The sequence below is a fragment of the Lates calcarifer genome, linkage group LG1 (assembly GCF_001640805.2).
Source record: "Lates calcarifer isolate ASB-BC8 linkage group LG1, TLL_Latcal_v3, whole genome shotgun sequence".
NCBI lineage: Eukaryota > Metazoa > Chordata > Actinopteri > Centropomidae > Lates > Lates calcarifer.
The window spans coordinates 454,210-472,909 of NC_066833.1; the positions used below are offsets into that span (position 1 = coordinate 454,210).

The 18,700-nt window shown below is 38.8% G+C and overlaps 1 protein-coding gene across 1 annotated transcript in view; it reads left to right on the forward strand.

Moving 5' to 3' along the window:
• The window catches only part of LOC108897160 (contactin-associated protein-like 5), a 41,747-nt gene extending 29,977 nt beyond the window's left edge, over positions 1-11,770 (forward strand). Inside the window, 10 exon segments of the mRNA XM_018696626.2 lie at positions 959-1,129; positions 2,431-2,649; positions 3,135-3,389; positions 4,042-4,269; positions 5,795-5,836; positions 5,839-5,930; positions 6,747-6,834; positions 6,927-7,124; positions 7,845-7,913; positions 9,214-11,770. Coding sequence (XP_018552142.2) covers positions 959-1,129; positions 2,431-2,649; positions 3,135-3,389; positions 4,042-4,269; positions 5,795-5,836; positions 5,839-5,930; positions 6,747-6,834; positions 6,927-7,124; positions 7,845-7,913; positions 9,214-9,386 — 1,535 coding nt within the window. The 3' untranslated portion in view covers positions 9,387-11,770.
• Positions 11,771-18,700: the final 6,930 nt, after the last annotated feature.

Here is an 18,700-nt window from a genome sequence, read left to right on the forward strand (position 1 = left end):
CTAGATTTAAACTCGGAGGTGAAAATTCCTGCACTGATTAATTACATTCCCATCAGCCTCATTCTATTCATGTTCAAGTTTGTTTGTAACAGGACTCTGGGGTTTCAATGACCATCTCTCCAGCTCTCCACTGGACCATCTGGGAGAGGATCATTAATGATGCATTAATAATTTGGCTGCATTCATAAAACATGTATCTTGTTTTTCTCATGTTAATGTTCTCAAAATTAAGATTTGCATCCATTATTATACCAAGATATTTAAGTTCAGTAACTATCCAGTAACTATCAATATCAGTGGGCTGTACATTGGTCTCGGATGCAACTTTTGTCTTAATAGACATGACTGATCAAGCTGCTGCATGATCCTTTCCAAAGCTTTACAGCTGCTTGCTCAGCTGTTTTCCCATGTGTGTACACAACCATATCATTGGCATGCATTTGCAGTTCTATATACCCATTGCACACTTCATGTTAGTGAAAAGTGCTGCAGCAACTTGCAGCAGTTACTGTACTAGATGGAGACCTTGATTCCCAGGCGTGATGTTAAGACTAGGAATGTTCAACCTGTCTTTACCCTTTGCTATTTTATTAATGCATGTATTCTGTACCTGTCAACTCTGACCTCTTTAAGTTTTTTGGTACTAACTTGTGTTGTGCAGCCAAACAAGGATACCAGAGCTAGACAGTCCTGGAACATGAGATGGGTTGTAGATATTCACTAGCAAAGAATTTGTGCTTAGGAGTTTTATTTTTATTTTTTTTTAGAAGCCAAAGTTAAAGAAACACTAAAGAAATCTTTGCACAAGCACACTAAATACAGTAAATTCATTAAATGACAGGAACTGTGATGTGAGGAAAAGATGCAAATGAAGAGAAGGAAATTATGAGAATTTAGACACCTCAACTTTACTTCCCTCCTTCCTGTCCTTTTACTAAATTCTTCCTTCCTTTGTCAGAATCTATATGGAATGCAGCCTCTTTCCATGAGGAATCCTCCTCCCTCCTCTTCCCCAGCCTGCAGGCGGAGCTCAGCTTCGACATCTCCTTCTACTTCAAGACCAGCGCTCCTTCAGGAGTCTTCCTGGAGAACCTGAGCATCAAAGACTTCATCAGAGTGGAGCTTAGCTGTGAGTGAACCACACTGAGCACAATCAGAGAAGTGCAGTATGAACAAATAACATGGAACAGGATGTTAACAGGATGAACAGGATGTTAATTCCTGTAAATCTGCATTCAGACCAAGAAAGTAAAAACCATGAAGCCATTTGTGAAAAATGTAAATCATGTTAATAACTTAATAAGTTGCTAGTTAAGTTAGTGGTTAGCTGGTTAACTTCTACCATAACTTAACTAACACAGCACATAAAAACAGCTCATGAACCAAAATACATAAAAACATTCAAGTGCAGTATAAGGAAGAGAAAACTAACCATTTCTATCATGAGCAGCACTTGGCAATAGTGGAGAAGAAAAACTCCCTTTTAACAGGAAGAAACCTCTGACAGAACCATAGCCAGTGTGGGTAGCTGTCTGCCTCGACTGGTTGGGTTTAGAGGAGTGATATGGAGGAGAAAAGAGAAAGAGACCAGAACAACTGTATACAATATACCGTTGAATTCAAGCACTATCAGAGTGGTTGTCATGATGACAATAATAGTAGTGGTACTTATAGGTGTAATGGTCTTCGGTAATAACAGCAGCAATGATTGGAGCACCAATTACTAAGAAAAAGAAGTGCTGAGTAGTAGTGGCACATCTGTATCCTGAAACTGGAGTCATAGATACCTGCAAAATGAGGACAGTGAGAGAGAGGACAGAGAGAAGAAGCCTAAACTTATGGGGAGAGAGAGCACAAAGTTGATGACATGCAGTAGTGTGGATCTGGTTCCACAGAAGAGCAGCCTGATAGCTGAAGACTCTGCCTCCCATTCTACTCTTGGAGACTCTAGGAACCACAAGTAAACCTGCATTTTGAGAGCAAGGTGTTGTTGAGATTGGGATAATAGGGTACTGTGAGGTCTGTAAGATGTGATTGAGCTTGGTCATTAAAGGCTTTGTAATGAGAAGGATTTTGAATTCTGCTCTGGAATTTATAGGGAGCCACTGCAAAGAAGCTAGCCCAGGAGAAGTATAATCTCTTTTCCTAGTTCCTGTCAGTACTCACTCTACAGCAGTTGGGAGGCTTTTCACATTGTTATTGGGACACCCTAATATGAAGGAATTACAGTTGTCCAGTTTTTCAGCATCCTTTTGAGATAGGATGTTTCTAATTTTCACAGTATTGTGCAGGTGGAAGAATGCTGTCCTAGACATTTGTTTTGCATGTCCCAATCAGTCATGTTTTACAAATTACTGACAGCAGATAAAGTACAAGTATCACATTCAGTCTAACCTGTGCATGTATGTGTGTGTGTGTGTGACCTCTCAGCTCCCTCAGTGGTGACTTTCTCCTTTGACGTGGGAAATGGCCCAGCTGTTCTGTCTGTGAAGTCTCACCCCCCTCTGAATGACAGGCAGTGGCACTACGTGAGGGTAGAACGTAACGTGAAGGAGGCGTCACTGCAGGTCGACCAGCTCCCACTCCGCTTCCTGGAGGCTCCGGCCAACGGACACCGCCACTTGCAGCTCAGCAGCCAGCTGTTTGTTGGTAGGCTCACCATCAGACTTACTCAAACTCCGTCAGGGCCAGGGATTTAATTAGACTATGCTGAACAACTGATATATATGATAGATATTGTGTTTCTATTATCAGTCTGAGGTGAGGAGCAAGGCCTTTCCCCCTTCTCTGACATTGGAATACGTCTTTTTAATAACACACCAAGGAACACAGATATAACTGTAGAAAGTGTTATATCACATGCAGTCTATTTTCCTCTTGACTCTTCAGCTATCACATTTAAAGGATCATTTACTTGAAGAAAATATTCATTAGAAGAGTGAAATGAGAAATGAAAGTAATAATTCTCTGTGATCACAGAGGTCATCATTGTGGAAATTTCAGACTTTTCAGTTGCAGTGTAGAGCCAATAGAAAGGTGTCAATCCATGAAAAAATACAGAACTCTGACAGAGAACAAAGTTAATGTGCATCTGTGATTAAGCTGCCACCCATACCTATTAGAAGTAACAATAGGCTGTCTTTATTTCAGGGGCACAGTGTCCCAGCAGAGAGGCTTCCTGGGCTGCATCAGGACTCTGGCCATCAGTGGTGTGACCTTAGACCTAGAGGAGAAGGCTAAGATAACAGCAGGGGTGAGTTCTGGGTGTCCAGGTTACTGTAGTGGCTCCAACAGCCTCTGCCACAACAGAGGGAGGTGTATTGAAAAGAGCAGCGGTTACATCTGTGACTGCTCCCACTCTGCCTATGGGGGACCCACTTGTAAACAAGGTAAGTGTTGAAACATAGAGTGCACATTTTATTTTATTCCTTTGATCAGTTAGTGTTGACTGTCAAAGTATTTCCATCACAGTGCACCAGTAAAATGTGAGTAATGCAAGAGGCAATTAATTTACATCCAGACTCTAGGTTCCAGCCACACTTTTCACCCACATTTACATCATTATCACACCAGTATTTCTAACAATGACATTTCAAATCAGAATCAGAATACTTTATTGATCCCTTGTGGGAAACTGTTGATCAAAAATCAAAATCAAATCAAAATCAAATCAAAATCAAATCAATGCATTCTTTACTGATGAAAAGTAAATCTGTTCATATCTGGTGGACTCTGATAACTCTAAAGCTATAGTAGTGCTGTCCTTTGAATGAACAGAGTCCAAAACAGATGAAGCCATCATGTTAGCTGCATTACACCATTTAGTTTAAAATAACTGTGCGTCAGCTGGGTGTCTCTTGATTAAACTGTTATTGACCAGTTAGCGACCAATAGGCAACCAAGCTAACTGGCAGTTAGGAAGTCAGTCAGTCAATTTGGCTGGTCAAATGACCACTGCAATCTCTCTGGGTTGTAGCTGGGCTGAAGGGTTTTAGTCTAGTTTGAAAAACAGTGAGAAGAGCTGTGTCCCTGTGTGTGCAGAGGTGTCGGTGTCCTTCGACAGAGAGTCCTCGGTCACCTTCACCTTCCTGGAGCCCTTCTCAGTGATGCGGAACAGAAGCTCCCAGGCCCCCAGTGTTTCCAGAGAAAGCAGCAGCAGGGCCAGAGAGGACATGGCCTTCAGCTTCATCACCTCCCAGAGGCCGGCCATGTTGCTGACTGTCAGCACCTTCAGCCAGCAGTACATGGCTGTCATTCTGGCTAGGAATGGTACATGCAGGTTTATTCAATTGTACACAGATTCTTAGATACAGAAAATAATAACATTAGTATAATAGTTGGTCAAATATCTTACCAGCATCTGAATTTAAGGAAAAATGTTCTAATTGTTATGATAATTTAATTGTTGAGATCTTAGAATGTGGAGACATCATTGAAGAGGACCTATTATACCATATTGTTACCATAATGTAACAACATCAAATGTTCACATTAAACGTTGCCAAAATTTAAATAACACATGGATAACTGTGTGGTGTTCATGGCTCAACAGGATATTTAGGGACTAACATAAACCACAATAAACAGCAGGGCTATGGTTGCACACCGGTGCTTCACATATACATGGTAGAGCTGCTTACACAGACACGAGGTACCCACATAGTTACTCTATCAAAGGGACATAAATGTGCTTCTAGAGATGGTTAATTCTCTGTCCTGTCGTTCCATTACAGATACACAGATACACTGCTCAGAGCTATTAACTCTAGACTACCTGCTCTATGTTACTGTCTAGCACTGGTCATCTCAATGTCCTTAACTGCACCCATGGGGAATGGGGTGGGGGGGTGGGGGTGGGGGGTAAAGAATAGGGACAGGAGAACATAGCATAATGCAGATTCCATTAAAGATGTAAAGTGATATCAATAATACAATAGTATTAATAATAGTAATGACAATTAAAGTCGTAATTACAATAGTTGCAGTAATAGCTTCCATGTCACATACATAAGGCCATTAGGGCATACCACCTTCAGATTGTGCATATTTTAAATATGCTGAGAGAGAGACTTCTAGCTGAGTTTGATGGTGTAGTGACCTTTTAAAAAAATTACATTGTCAGTACCCAGTGGGCTTAGAGCTGAGACCAATTGCAGACAGAGTAGGGAAGTTTGAAAGCATTCAGTCGATGGACTGATGCATTGCTTGGGTGTTATCATGTGTTTTGTGTTTTTTTCACAGTAAGATAAATACAGGATAACATCAGTCTTAACTTGTAAGCTCCCGGCCTTTTAGTTGTGTCTAAACCAGGTGTATCAGGTTGAGTGAATGGTCATGTGCAGTATGTTCCTTCTTGTTTGTTTGTGTTTATAATGCACATATAACCCATTGCTCTGTAAACACTAACAGTAGAAGGACTCTGAGGACAACACAAAGCCCTTCACCTACGGGGAGACTTGTAATACTGATCCAACTCCACTTGACACTGCACAGTGTCCTACTGTTGTGGGAGGGACACTGAGTACATACTGACATTTACAGTGTGGGCTCAAAGAAGTATTTTTTCTTGTGACAGAAGGGGTTTAGATGTTCATACCCTTTCACTATGTGTATCCTCCTCTGTCCATCAGGACTCCAATGCAAGATAGTTGGAATGAAAGCTAAAATTATGATGCAAGATGCAGTTTTTATTTCACTGGACTTAAGTAGCCAAATCAAGCGATTCAATCAACCTTAAGTGCTTTGAGAAAAACTGCATTGGGCTTTAATGCTGTTTGTCTGGTTTCATGTCAAGGGAGTCTGCAGATCTGGTATCACCTCCAGACAGACAGGAAACCCTGATGTGTTCACCCCCACCCTCAAGAGTCTGGCAGACAGGACAACTCCACAGAATCCAAGTTCATCGAGAAGGGAAAAATGTCTATGTGCAAGTGAGAAAAGAACACATAAAATCCTCTGTGAGCCTATAATGTGGCTGGTACACAGCCACATAATAGCTAAATGTTATTGTCATCATGCTAACATGCCGATGATTAGCAGGGAGTGTTTTCCTCAGTTACCATGTTAGTTTGGCACATTAGCATGCTAACATTTGCTCATTAGCACTAACCACAAAGTACAGTTAATGCTGATGGGAATGTCAGTAGTAGTAAGAATTGGAAACAAGAGACATGAGGCACAGATACCATAAGTTGACGGGTGTTCTAAAGACAACAAGAGTTGTAGTTTGGCTGCTGATTTAACTGCGTAGCAACACGGTCAACAGTTGGAGCCGCAGCAGTGGCTGTGTGTGTCTCTGTGTGTTGACTTGTTGATTTGTCTCAAAAATTATCTTCAGAGTCATAACTGACTGTCAAATCTGAACATCTTAGACTCAGTGTGATGAGAATACCATTATCTCTGACGTGTATTGCAAATCAAAATCATCTTAGAGATCATAGAGAAAAGATGAAGAACAAATCATCATGGGAACAATTTGCCAAAATGGAAACAAATACAGGCTAACAAAATTTGGCTCAAGTTGTAGTCCACAGTTAACTGACTGATTCCAAGGGATAATTTGATTATACTTCCTGTTTACATCTCCCCTCACCTTTAAATTATGGGGACTGTAGTTCAAAAATGTATGATTATACCCAAAATACAAGCAACAATAATAGTAATGACAACTGACTTTGAAAGCCCCAGTTTGGCTAACTGTGGATCATGTAACTCACTTTTTCTTTGATCTCTTTCTACTCAACCAGATTGATCAGGACATCCACAGGAAATACACACTGACATCCAACACAGAACTTGCCTTAATCGGATCATTGACATTGGGCAAAGTCATCAGTAAGTCTTCTCATCACATTCAATGACATTCAGCTTTCAGTCAGCAAAATGCTATTTATCTATCTATCTGTATGTCTAACCTATCTCTGTAGGAATGGAGGAATTCAGTGAGGACGTGATGCATGCAGGTTTGAAGGGTTTCATTGGCTGCCTCTCCTCAGTTCAGTTTAATCATGTGGCTCCTCTGAAAGCAGCACTGCTGAATCGAGGAAGCTCGCTGGTTACCATCCGTGGTCCACTGGTTCAGTCAAATTGTGGAGAGCTGGCAACCTCGCCACATACTCTGCAAGGTAATGCACAGGGCAAAACTCACAGCTGAGTGCTACAATGCTTTCTTGTCTTGTCCTGAGAGAGACAGAGCTACTATTCACCCAATAAGAGGTGGGGCTGCAGTAAATATATTCATGGGTTAATTAGTGTGATGTCATCTGGCTGTAGCTAGATCTTGACTGCGGTTAAAACCAAACTGGAAGACTGTTAGTGAGTAGTGGACCTATGCTTGAGCTTGCTGGTGTTGTGAACTTTAGTTAGGCCCCAAATCACCAACTGCCTACCAGCCACCCTTTGTTTCCTTTCCTCTAATCAGTACTTTTCCAACACGCACACACATCTTACGTTGGAAAATGAACAACATCTGACTGCTTAGGAAGGAATCAAGTGTCAGTCATTCTTATAACAGTAATGGTTTGTTCTTAGCACATAATAAAAAGTTCTTTTAAGAAACCTTTTTGTGTCATTCCACAGTTGTTTGTCTGTTGTAATAATGTGCTGAACAGCTCTGAGTGGATCATGGTCTTGTGTTTATGCCAGAGTCGGTGTTTATGTCATTTCATAACTAATTCAAGAAGTTTAAACAACAATTAACTGATAAGACTATAATGGATATATTGGTAATAATTGTTTTGGCAGTTACATCAACCACCTTATCTTGTGGGGCTGTAACAGCACAGTTCATTCACTCATTGTAGAAACTTAATGAATTTGTCTGTTTTTCTCTTCTTCTTCTTCAGATCAAGTTGCCACATCTAATAAAGAGCAGCATGGCAACAACTCCCAGAATGGTTTGGCTCTAGTAGCAGGTTTGTTTTCCTCTCTTTAGGGAAGTGAAAATGAGTGCCAGCTGTTATTTTTCATTGTCTTCATGTGCCTCTGTCTTATGCCATCTGTGTTAACATTAAAACCTGCCCAAGGCCGGTAAATGAAAATAAGCCATAAACCACATTTATGTTAATTAATGTGCATTGTCATATTATATATATAAAGAGAGAGAGAGAGAGAGAGAGAGTGGAGAGAGAGAGAGAGAGAGAGACTGACTCAAAGCGCCATACCAAAATGCACTGTGGGAATAGTAGTTGACTCTTGCCTTCAGTTTTTATATCCACAGACTTTTTATATCCACAGACTTCATATCAAAGACACAGATGATGTCAAACTTGGTTGTGCATCTTTGCTACTGATGATTCTGACAAAACTAAGCATATCACTGTAGGGTAGAAACCCTCCCCTTGTAACACCCCCCCATAATACACATATGTCTTCTCACTACAAGCAGAAGTTACAAGTCATATCTCTCAACTCAACAGTCCTCCTGGACCTAGTGTAACTGTCCACCAAACTAAGTGCAAATCTTCCTCAGGAGAACTGCTCTTACCAGCCTGGATTTGGGCCACTAACTGTAAAGAGTAGCTATACATGCTACAGTTTGCCAAATTGAGTACCAATATTTACGGGTAGCAATACACCCTCATGTACAAATACTTACTCAAGCTAACATTAACAGTTTTCCCTAGCCAGAGATGAAGACTAGCAATGCTGCCACTGTGTTAGCTACCCACCTGTAACAACAACATTCCCAGTTGGCCCAGGCTCTCGATTAACCATGCTAGATTAGACATAGTGTGGTCGTGGTTGTTAGCCTGCCTCAGCCCCTCACTATTTAACTCTGGTGCACATCCATGGTTACTGTGTCTGGTATGTACCGTGGTCCAGACAGCTCAGTGCACTGGAACTTTAAATCACAACAAAACAACAAAAATATGTCACAAATACACAAAACTCAACCAAATACACACAAGACAGCCAAATACAGAAATGCACTGCAAATAGCACAGACAACAACAAGAGTGTTTCCAGGGTAACAATAACGTCCAGGAGAGACAAAGAAGCCACTTTGTGACTTCTGATATTTATTGAGGTCACCTACTTGTGAGTGATACTGGAAAATGAACTAAAATGCAATTTTATTTTGGTTTATATACAGTATATCTGCAATAATATCTTAATCATGCAATCCTCATGGTAAAATAAACCAAGGTATTCTGCATTGTCTCAAGTTACAACCCTCACTGTACTAATGCATCCTCCCCTGCTGCTCATCAGGTGTGGCGACAGCGGTGGTCTTCATCACAGTGTGTGTTCTGGCTGTGATGACACGCCTCCTGTATCAGCAGAGACATGTCCAGAAGAACAACAGCATCAAGCAGAAGGAGCACAAACACAGCATGGACACAGACTACAGGATAGAGCTGCAGCCCCACTCACAAACAGTATGAAGGACTACATCAGACCGCATGAGGAAGGACTACATCTGACCACAACGTCCGCTTCATGGGCTGAACTTATACTGTGCGTCTCCCATGTAAAGGACTAACAGATGGATGAGATGGATTACTTACATCCTCTAATCTCTGTCTCCTGCAGGTCCTCCAGGAACACTACAGAAGATGCTGGACGTGTTCCTTGTCTTAATACTCCAGGACAAACAAGTGGCTCAATCTTTAGCAGTGTAGGTGTGTTTGATGCTGTCAGAGTGAAGCTACTGTTCCTATTGTTGGAAGGTGACCAGGTCTGAAAGATTTGCTTTGTTTTTTGTTTGTTTGTTTGTTTGTTTGTTTTTTCTTTTTAGTAGTGCTGGATGTTGTAGATGAAGATGAGGACCCAACACTGCCTACTGTATGAGTGCCTAATTTGCATGAGTTTCTATAAGTTTTATTGTCATTCAGTTCTGCAACATGCAATAAATCAGCCAGTTGATTATTAGCGATGGATGACTCTCACTATGGTTTGGCTCATAGACTGACAAACCTGATAAATGTGTTGAAGGTACTGTAAGTAAGAATTTGGGACAATTTACATGTAATAACTGCTTTTTTATTGCCAATGTGTGAAAAGCCTGTAACGTGACATAAAAACACTGCACTATTGTTAGCTTTGGAACTCTGTCATCATTACGAAAAAAACAGCCCCCAGCACAGGAAATACTCCAACACAAACTCCATGCAAGAACAAAAAAACAGAAAACTTTATCTCATTAAGCCCATTAGGCCAAATGTGAATTGGAAGGATGTCAGGGGGAAATTAGGGTCAACATCATCAGGGCATTTGATTTATGGAGGGACCTTCATTTGGTTTTGGGGGTCAAAACCAACCCCAAGCTTGCTCTCCTATTGGCCAGGTGAACTAACATTACTGCAAAGTCTGTGAAATGTATTGTGATACTGTGCTTTTAGCTGGCTAATGCTTTCTAACATCAGCTTGCCTGCTAATATGGACAAATTAGTAGAAAAGGTGAATTGAGTGGATAACATCTGCTAATTCATCCAAATTCCCTGGGCTGGTCTGGCTGATAAATTGACAAGCCTGCAATGGTTACTTCAACAGTGAACAAACTAATGCTGGATCCCTGTAGTGTAGCTAAATTACAGCTAATCTTTGCTTGTCTGCTTGGTAATGTTATCACCATGGTTGGACTGCAACTCATGCACCCTCAGCAAACACACAGTGAGGGCTGGTAGTGAGACTGACAGAGTTGGAACTTGGATGTTCACGCCTGGCTACTTACGGACTGCAAGTATGCGCGCAAGTGGACACAGGCTGCAGTTCATAGGTATCAGCAATAACAAGGGTTTTTGGATTTCTCTATACAGAACCTTTATGTTCTGTCCCATTAGTAAACTTTGTTAACCTGATTTTATTAGGTCTATTATTTCTGGAGTTAGCCAGGCCAACAGTGCAGTCAAACAAAAGGCAGTTCTGCCACCTGTTGTTATTTGTTCAATACAGTATATTTATTTGAGGATTGCTGTTGTTTTGTTTATTTTACACAAAAACAATACTTAAACCCCACTCAGACTGGATTTATCTCTCTAGGGGATGTGGGGTGCTGTGCTGCTCCTGTCTAGACCATATGTGCATCATATTTCACGCCCACCCCAGTAATAAATGCAATGACCTCCTGTTTTTTGTGAACCAGCTGCTCTTCATGTCACTTAAATCCCAACCAGAACCACATCCTTCTATTTTAAATTGGATATCTAAGTTAGAGCTGCTTTTCCCTCTACTTTGTTCTTTTTTTGTTGTTGTTGTTTTTTAGATCAACTTGACTTTTTGGTAAGAATAGAGGAAGTCAAATTAGGGATTAATCATCAAACATGTTAGCAACAACATATAGGGCTTTTTATGAACCTATTAAAACTATCAGGAGAGCAAGAGTTCATTGAATGGTCTGTGATAATGTCACCCATAGTTTAATGCTGATACTCTCTTCTGAGCAATGTGTTTTTTGGCCTGTATTTGCTTATTAGAATGTCCTCATTAAATGTTAGTGAATTATTGTAGCCATTAGTAGCTTTGTTTGCAGTCTGCTCATGGATGCACAGACAACTATCACTGCATTACTGAGATACTGAAGAAAACTTGATATGAGTGATTGCTTCCATGTTGTTTTAGTAGATTTGTCTGTCCACAGTAAAATACCTAAACATCATGAAAATAGCTAAATAACACAGCCCCAACCTGTGAATATACATGTAGTGGGTTATTGTTCCAAGACCAGCCTGTTACACCTCTGTTAATTTTAATTCTGTCTCAATGGGACTTGGGTGCTTTCACTCCTGTAGTTCAAGAAAAAGGAATTGAAAAAGGATATTTCATCCTATTTTAGTTCTGGTCTGGTTCAACCATATCAAGAGCTATACACATGAATTTAGACTGGCTGACAAGTAACTCCAACCTGTCAAACAATGCATGTATCAGGTGGCCCTCCCAAATGTCACTAAAGATGTGTATATACATACATACATACATACATACATACATACATACACACACTATATACATACACATATATATATATATATATATATATATATATATAAGCAGTTTTAATTGCTTTTGTCTAGTTGATCAGGGAAAATAGACTCACATGGACCGATACACATTACCATGGTTACCAAGTGATTTTAAATAAACGTTGCTTATACAGATCAATTATATAATTGCTTCCTGAACAGTTAACTATGTTAGTAGTTAAACTTTTCAAATCATGCTAAAATCACATCAGTTAGAATTACTGCCTTGAGGTTGCATCCCGCCAACCAGTCCAGTCACAGTTAATGTGTGAATTTTATGTTATGGCCAAACACATGTTTTGTGCAGTCACAGTGACCTTTGACCACCAAATTCTAATTAGTTCCTCCTTGAGTCCAAGTGAATGGTTGTGCCAGAAATTCCCTGAGAGTGTTATGGAGATATCACGTTCATAAGAATGGGACAGATGAGCATATGGACACATAAAACCTGCTAATATAATGCCTTTGGCCATGGCCATTGCCAATGCAGAATAATAAAAAATATGGTGGTAGGTCTGTTTGCACTCAGACCGTAACAAATCCCAGTAGAGTCTGCAGACCAGGGTTTGATTGATGGCTTTCACACCAGCCCAACTAAACTGTACTAAACCGGATTTATTACAGGTTATTGTGAAAACTCCCTAAGGTCTCTTTCACACCTGTAGTTTAGTTCACTTGATGAGGGCTGAGAACAAAAAAGCACATTCTCAGAAACTTTTGATAAACAAACAGAACGGAATAGACAAATGCACCAGAGAACAACAATGGTGGATGGATTAAATACTGAGCCAACTTCTAGTTAGTTTCTAAACACTTGTGGGGCAAAATATACATTTTACCAGACTGGTTCTGAACAAAGGCCATCTTGTTAACTATATGTCAGACTCAGCTTATTCATCAGCTTCAGCTGCTCTTAGTCAGCTTTGCCATTCTTATTGTTTCAGCTGTTCTTTCTCAACATCAGCTGTGGCGTGATGGTACCAAATCATTTACATTCAGGTGTCTCTCACCAAAAGCGTCTGTGTGTAACAAACTCATCACCTTCATATAAAACATCTGCCAAACTGATCTTTGTTTACAGTCATCTTCTTTCCTGTTCTTTTTAGTTTTGTTAGAGCATTACTATGCGTTGTGGTGCATTACCACCAACAACTGTCAGTCGGTGGAACAATGTGAAACAGTCAGACATACAAATAAAAAAGGTGAGGTCTATGGGTTGTTAGCAATACCATCAAACCTCTCAGATGGTTTCATGTCAAGGACTGATTGATGTCTGGGGTAAGAGGTAAAATTATTCAATATTTCGCAAAAAGCAAAGATTGGAGGTCTAAAATGAATACCAATTTGTGTAGGAAAATGTGTTTTTCCTTCTTTCTAACCCCATTAATCATCATGAGATTATTCTTTTTATCTTGACCCTCTGGTTTCAAAATTAACTGTACATAAAATGCTTTTGTTTAACCATCTTTAACAGTAAAATGTTACTTTTGCTTTCAAGCATCAGCATCAACAATTTAATGATATAATTATAGTAATATAACAATGATAACAATAATAGTCTCACAGCAAGAAGGTTCTGAATTCCAACCTGCCGGCCAGGGCTTTTCTGTGTGGAGATGGAACATGTTTTCCACTGCCTGTGTAGGTGTGTACAGAATGAAGGACAATGTGTCAGGTGCAGGGTCAGTTTCGCTGAGCCCTGTTGCCTTACAGCAAGATTCTTTCTGTGATCTTTCTGGACAGAGTTTGAATTTTATCCACGTACCTGTGGTTTCCTCCCACAGTCTAAAGACATTCAGGTTAGGTTGGTGTGGTGACAGTGAGTGTGAATGGTTGCCTGTCTATACTGTATGTTTTAGTCTTGTGATTGGACTCAGGGACTTTCCAATGTGAACTGGGATAGACGTCAGCCTCCTGCAAACCTGCTTTCATTTAATTACATTTTTTATTTAATCGTTTTTATTTGTAATGAAGTAGTTTTACATTCTTATATTGCAATTTTTACTTGCATCTTACTAGCATCTGCATACTATAGGGTGCAAGCTAAACATTTGGCTTAAACCTGAGTCTGGGGCTGACTGCAATCACTTGTTTGAGGTGTCATAGTTTTGTAAGATAGTGAAGTGTGTTGAAATGATGTTATAAATTGCATAATGTATCTCTGATTGCATAAATGCGTAAAGCATACCGATAGATAGATTATATAAATATAGACATAATATAGATATAGATATAAAATAGATATCGATATATATTACAGTGGGACCATAAAGTATTCAGACCTCTTCACTTTTTGCATTACTTTACTAAGCTGTAGATTAAATTTTAAATGGATAAAATTGCCAATCAACATCCATCAACATCCACCCCATAATGACAAATTGAAAACCTAAAATAGATTTTTTTGCAAATTTTCATTACTTAAGTCACTTATGTATTTATTGTGTATATATGTATTTACTTGTTAAGCAAACAATGTCAGGACCATTGAGTGTTGTCATCTGTAGGCAACACACACAAATCAGCCATAAAAACTAGAACATTATTGACTTTATCCCCTTGCAACATGATGTGTTCATGGACATCTTTTTTATTATTGGAGCACAGTTCCATAATAAACACTTTTTGATTATGTTAATGACTATATCTGTCAACCTGCCCAAACAGAAACCACATTTCAACATTTTTAATCATCACTGCACACAATGGCAGTTCTGTACAAATGAACAGTTTTCCTAAACTTGTGGTTGTGTGTGCAATTAGTCACTTATTATTACACACATAAAAATAACTGCATTGATGAGCTCTTAATTTCATTCAGTACAATCATGGAAGATTCAGCAGAGCCTTGAGAAGAAACCGCTCATTTCTGAACTCCAACCACTTACTGATACTTAAATCTATGCTGAAGATGGACAGTGGATGTTTAGCTGTATTCTTCAGCAGAATACAGAAGATGCTCGCTGGTTCAGCAGACACCGTGGTAAGGCTTCTGAGCAGAGCAGAGAAGCACTTTGCCTTATTAATACATTTATATTTGTCATATTTAAAACTTGGAACTAGAGCTTGTTGGACTAGAAATGCCTTTTATTTTGCTTTTAGTTTAGTTTCCTCATGGGGATGAATAAAACATCTGAGCAGGAAAATAATGCATATCCATAAATATTTCAAGAGTTCAAAAACATTCACAGCAAAGGAAATGAATTCTTACCATTTCAATGTAGAAAGGAAAATAAAAACAAGGGAGTAGTCAGCCTCCCTCTACTTTATCTCTGAAAGCTTTCCACGACCGCATACCATACTCAGAAAACATTTTAAAGTGATGCATAAATTTATTTTTCACCAGCTGAAGTAAACAACTGCAGATTTTTTTTTCTATTCATGAAAATATACCCATGTATCTGACAGGTGTGACCTATCAACATGCTGGTAAAACTGCATAAACATCACATAGGTGTTCCTTATGATACAGAAAGTAAAGGGACTCTAAAAAACTGTTTTTAGTGCACAACATCACACCACTGATGGCAGAGACCATTTAAAAGGGGTAACAGTATTCAGTGTGAAACCAAAAATATTATAATATTAAGGGGAAAACAGATGAGGATACCATGTACATCAGGCTGAGAAAATAAGTTCAGAATGAATTATCTGGTAGATAAGTCTGTGAGTGTGTTGGTGGTGATGATGACATCACTGTGCTTATGAACAGACTAAGATAAACCTAATGCAAATTGCCTCAGTAATGTCTACTACACAGCAGCCTCTTACCCTTGCTAACATTAGCAAACCTTTAATAAGAGTTTGTGTTTTTTTTCTTTTCTATGCCCATAGAGTTTGTATTGTGGTAAGTGAGTCATCAGTAATTTAAAAAGTAAGATTTAAAAAATTATTGAGTTGAGCATTTTGGGGAAAAGGAGGTCATTAACACTCCCATTTCTGTGCATTAGCTTAGTTTAGCATTAAAGCTAGAAGCAGGAGGAAAATGTGCACTGCATATGTGTTAATTTGTGAACTTTAGAACTGCTGGTAGGTGTATTGGTGTTGGGTTTTTGTAAACTGTAAATAAAATATAATCTTCTGCTCTGAACACAAAAATGCTAATCAAAGTCATTCTAGATACTGGCAGTGCACAAAACTACAGCTGATGACAATAGGATGTAAGTGTACTCTGCTACATATCGGTATCAGATATCAGAATGGTGTTGTTACCACTAAAGGAGAGGATAATATAATGTCACATGAACAGAACCTTTTATTTGCATCTCAGTGTTGTTTCTATATGGAAAATGTAATAAAGTCATTTTGACACTTAAATAACCTTTCAATAACACAGTAGATGTTGTTACTTTTTGTGCAGGTGGAAAACTGTCTTTTATGGGTTCTATTGATGCTTTAAGATAGTTAAACTGGTAAAAAGGACTGATTGATCTAATGCATAAAACAGCTAAAAAGTCAGTCATTAGGATGATTACAAAAGAGAGCATTTATTTATGTTGTATACAGAATGACCCATCAGTAAATCATGTTAATTACAGTCTAGTTTCCAAAAATAAACAAGGGTATTAGACATACAAAACACACATAAAAATATAAGAAACAATACTGCAAACATTTCTTTGACTGTGACTATTTGGTTACAAGAAACGTCACAGTTTTTTTGTAACCATATGCATTTGTATGTGGTAGATTCATGAACAGAGTTAACCAGCTGGGCGTCCACTTGTAGTGGAGAGTAGCCTCAGAACTAAATTATTTCTGTTTATAGACAATTTGTCTGACTATTTTGTTGAGAGCTGGAGGCAGCAAAAAATTTAACAGAGGCGACCACCTTGTAACTCTCTTTGTAGGAAAAACACTGCATATGCAAATAAACATATATGTCATTTCTGTTTACAAAGATCAATGCACTTTCTGTGCAAGGTGTGTGTTGCAGAGACAATACAGACTTGGTCAGTTCTTGGGCAAGGCAAACCAAGAGTATGGTTTGGTATGCCATTATATAATCTGATAATGATACGTATTCTGCTGTTGATTCATGCTATTATGCTAATGCACGAGGCAGAAGAAGAGCAGAGAAGAGAAGAAGACTGCCTTCTAGTAGAACATGGATGTAAGTAATACATCCAGAAACTTCTGTTAACAAGAAAACTCCACAGGTAACCTTTAAACCACATGTAAAGAACAGGTCCCTATTCCTAATCCTTAGCTCGATCTAGATGTTGGTGTTTCCAACAGGAAACTAATTTTTGATCATGATCATGTTGAAATCACAGCTCAGTTTAATGCTATACAGTATATTTTCTTGTATTGCATTAGAAATATAGTCAACAGCAAAATGGCTTTCTTATTGCTGCTGCAGTGTTAATACAGCACATTGACAGAGCAGCTGCTATCATGCTGGTTCAATTACGGTGCACTGTGTTTAATGTAAGAAATAAGTAACTCCAGGCAGTAGCAGTTATTGAAGCAATTAAGTAAACAATGGAAGCAATTATGTTCTGTTCCTTATCTGCTCGGCTCAAAAAAGACCGTTTTTTTTTCTATTACTTATCCTTTTTTTAAGCATAATGAACTCATTTATAGTCTGCAGTGACATGGTTTTTGCCTCGAGCAGATTACACTGCTGCATCAATTCCTCATAAATAATAAGTTAATTGTTGCATCTTTCCGAGCATCCATGGGGCATTAAATACATGGGGAAAGAAGTGTCAGTGTCAGAAACATGATGCATTATTCACCTCCTCCTGTGTCCAACTACAGGCAGTGTTCAGTGCAATAACTTTATGTTACACTTTTTAAAAATGCAAGACTCTTTCCAGTGCTATTTAATATTTTCTGTGGGCATCCCATCACTCTCAACAACCTCCCAATATCTTGAAATAATAATATAATAGTATCAATAAAATCAGTACTAGTTTTATGGTCTTGCCGCTTCCTTTGTGACTGACTTTGTGAAGAGAACTACAAGCAAGAAGACTACAGCTGCTGATAAAGGTGGCGGCATCATACCAATAGGAAAAAGTTCAAAGTTGCCTAAAATTGATACATTTATTTTTACTGAAAGAAGCAAAGCATCAAGGACTCATGACTGATTACAACTGAATATCTGCTCACAGGAATAATAGTTTTGACAGCAGCTGCAAATATTCCAAATAATACAACTAAATATGAACTCAGTCTGATGGTGTTTGAGATCTGAAGTTTCCACAAAGGTGTATATAGTATGTAATATTTAAAACAACATGACAGCTGACTTGCATAATCAGGTGTGTTTGGATTAAAACTGTGGCTAGGCAATCCTTCACAGCAGCTATTTAAAATGATCCTTTGCCAAATTTACTGTTTATTTCACAACAGCATTTTTCCCAACAACTGAAATAAAAAAAAAATACAGTCACAAGCAGTGATAAGTGCATCACCCATCAAAAAACATAATCTGTTGACCTCTACAAGTATAGACTATTGTATTTAGAAAAATACAGATTTGCATTGTAGAAGACTTTTTCCTGTTGCTCTTTATTGCAAACTTGGGGTCTGTTGATTTCACTTAGAGTTAGCGCTTTCACTGTGGGCTCAAGATTTTGTGGTGAGAATATGGTTTTTTATTCACTCTGTTAATATCATGGCAGGACTCTGTAGATGGCTTTTTCAGTTGATCAGTTGAATAGTTCTGGGCTTTGGCTCTAGCTGTTAACCAAAAATACACTGGTTCTAGCCAGAGTTGTAAAATAACA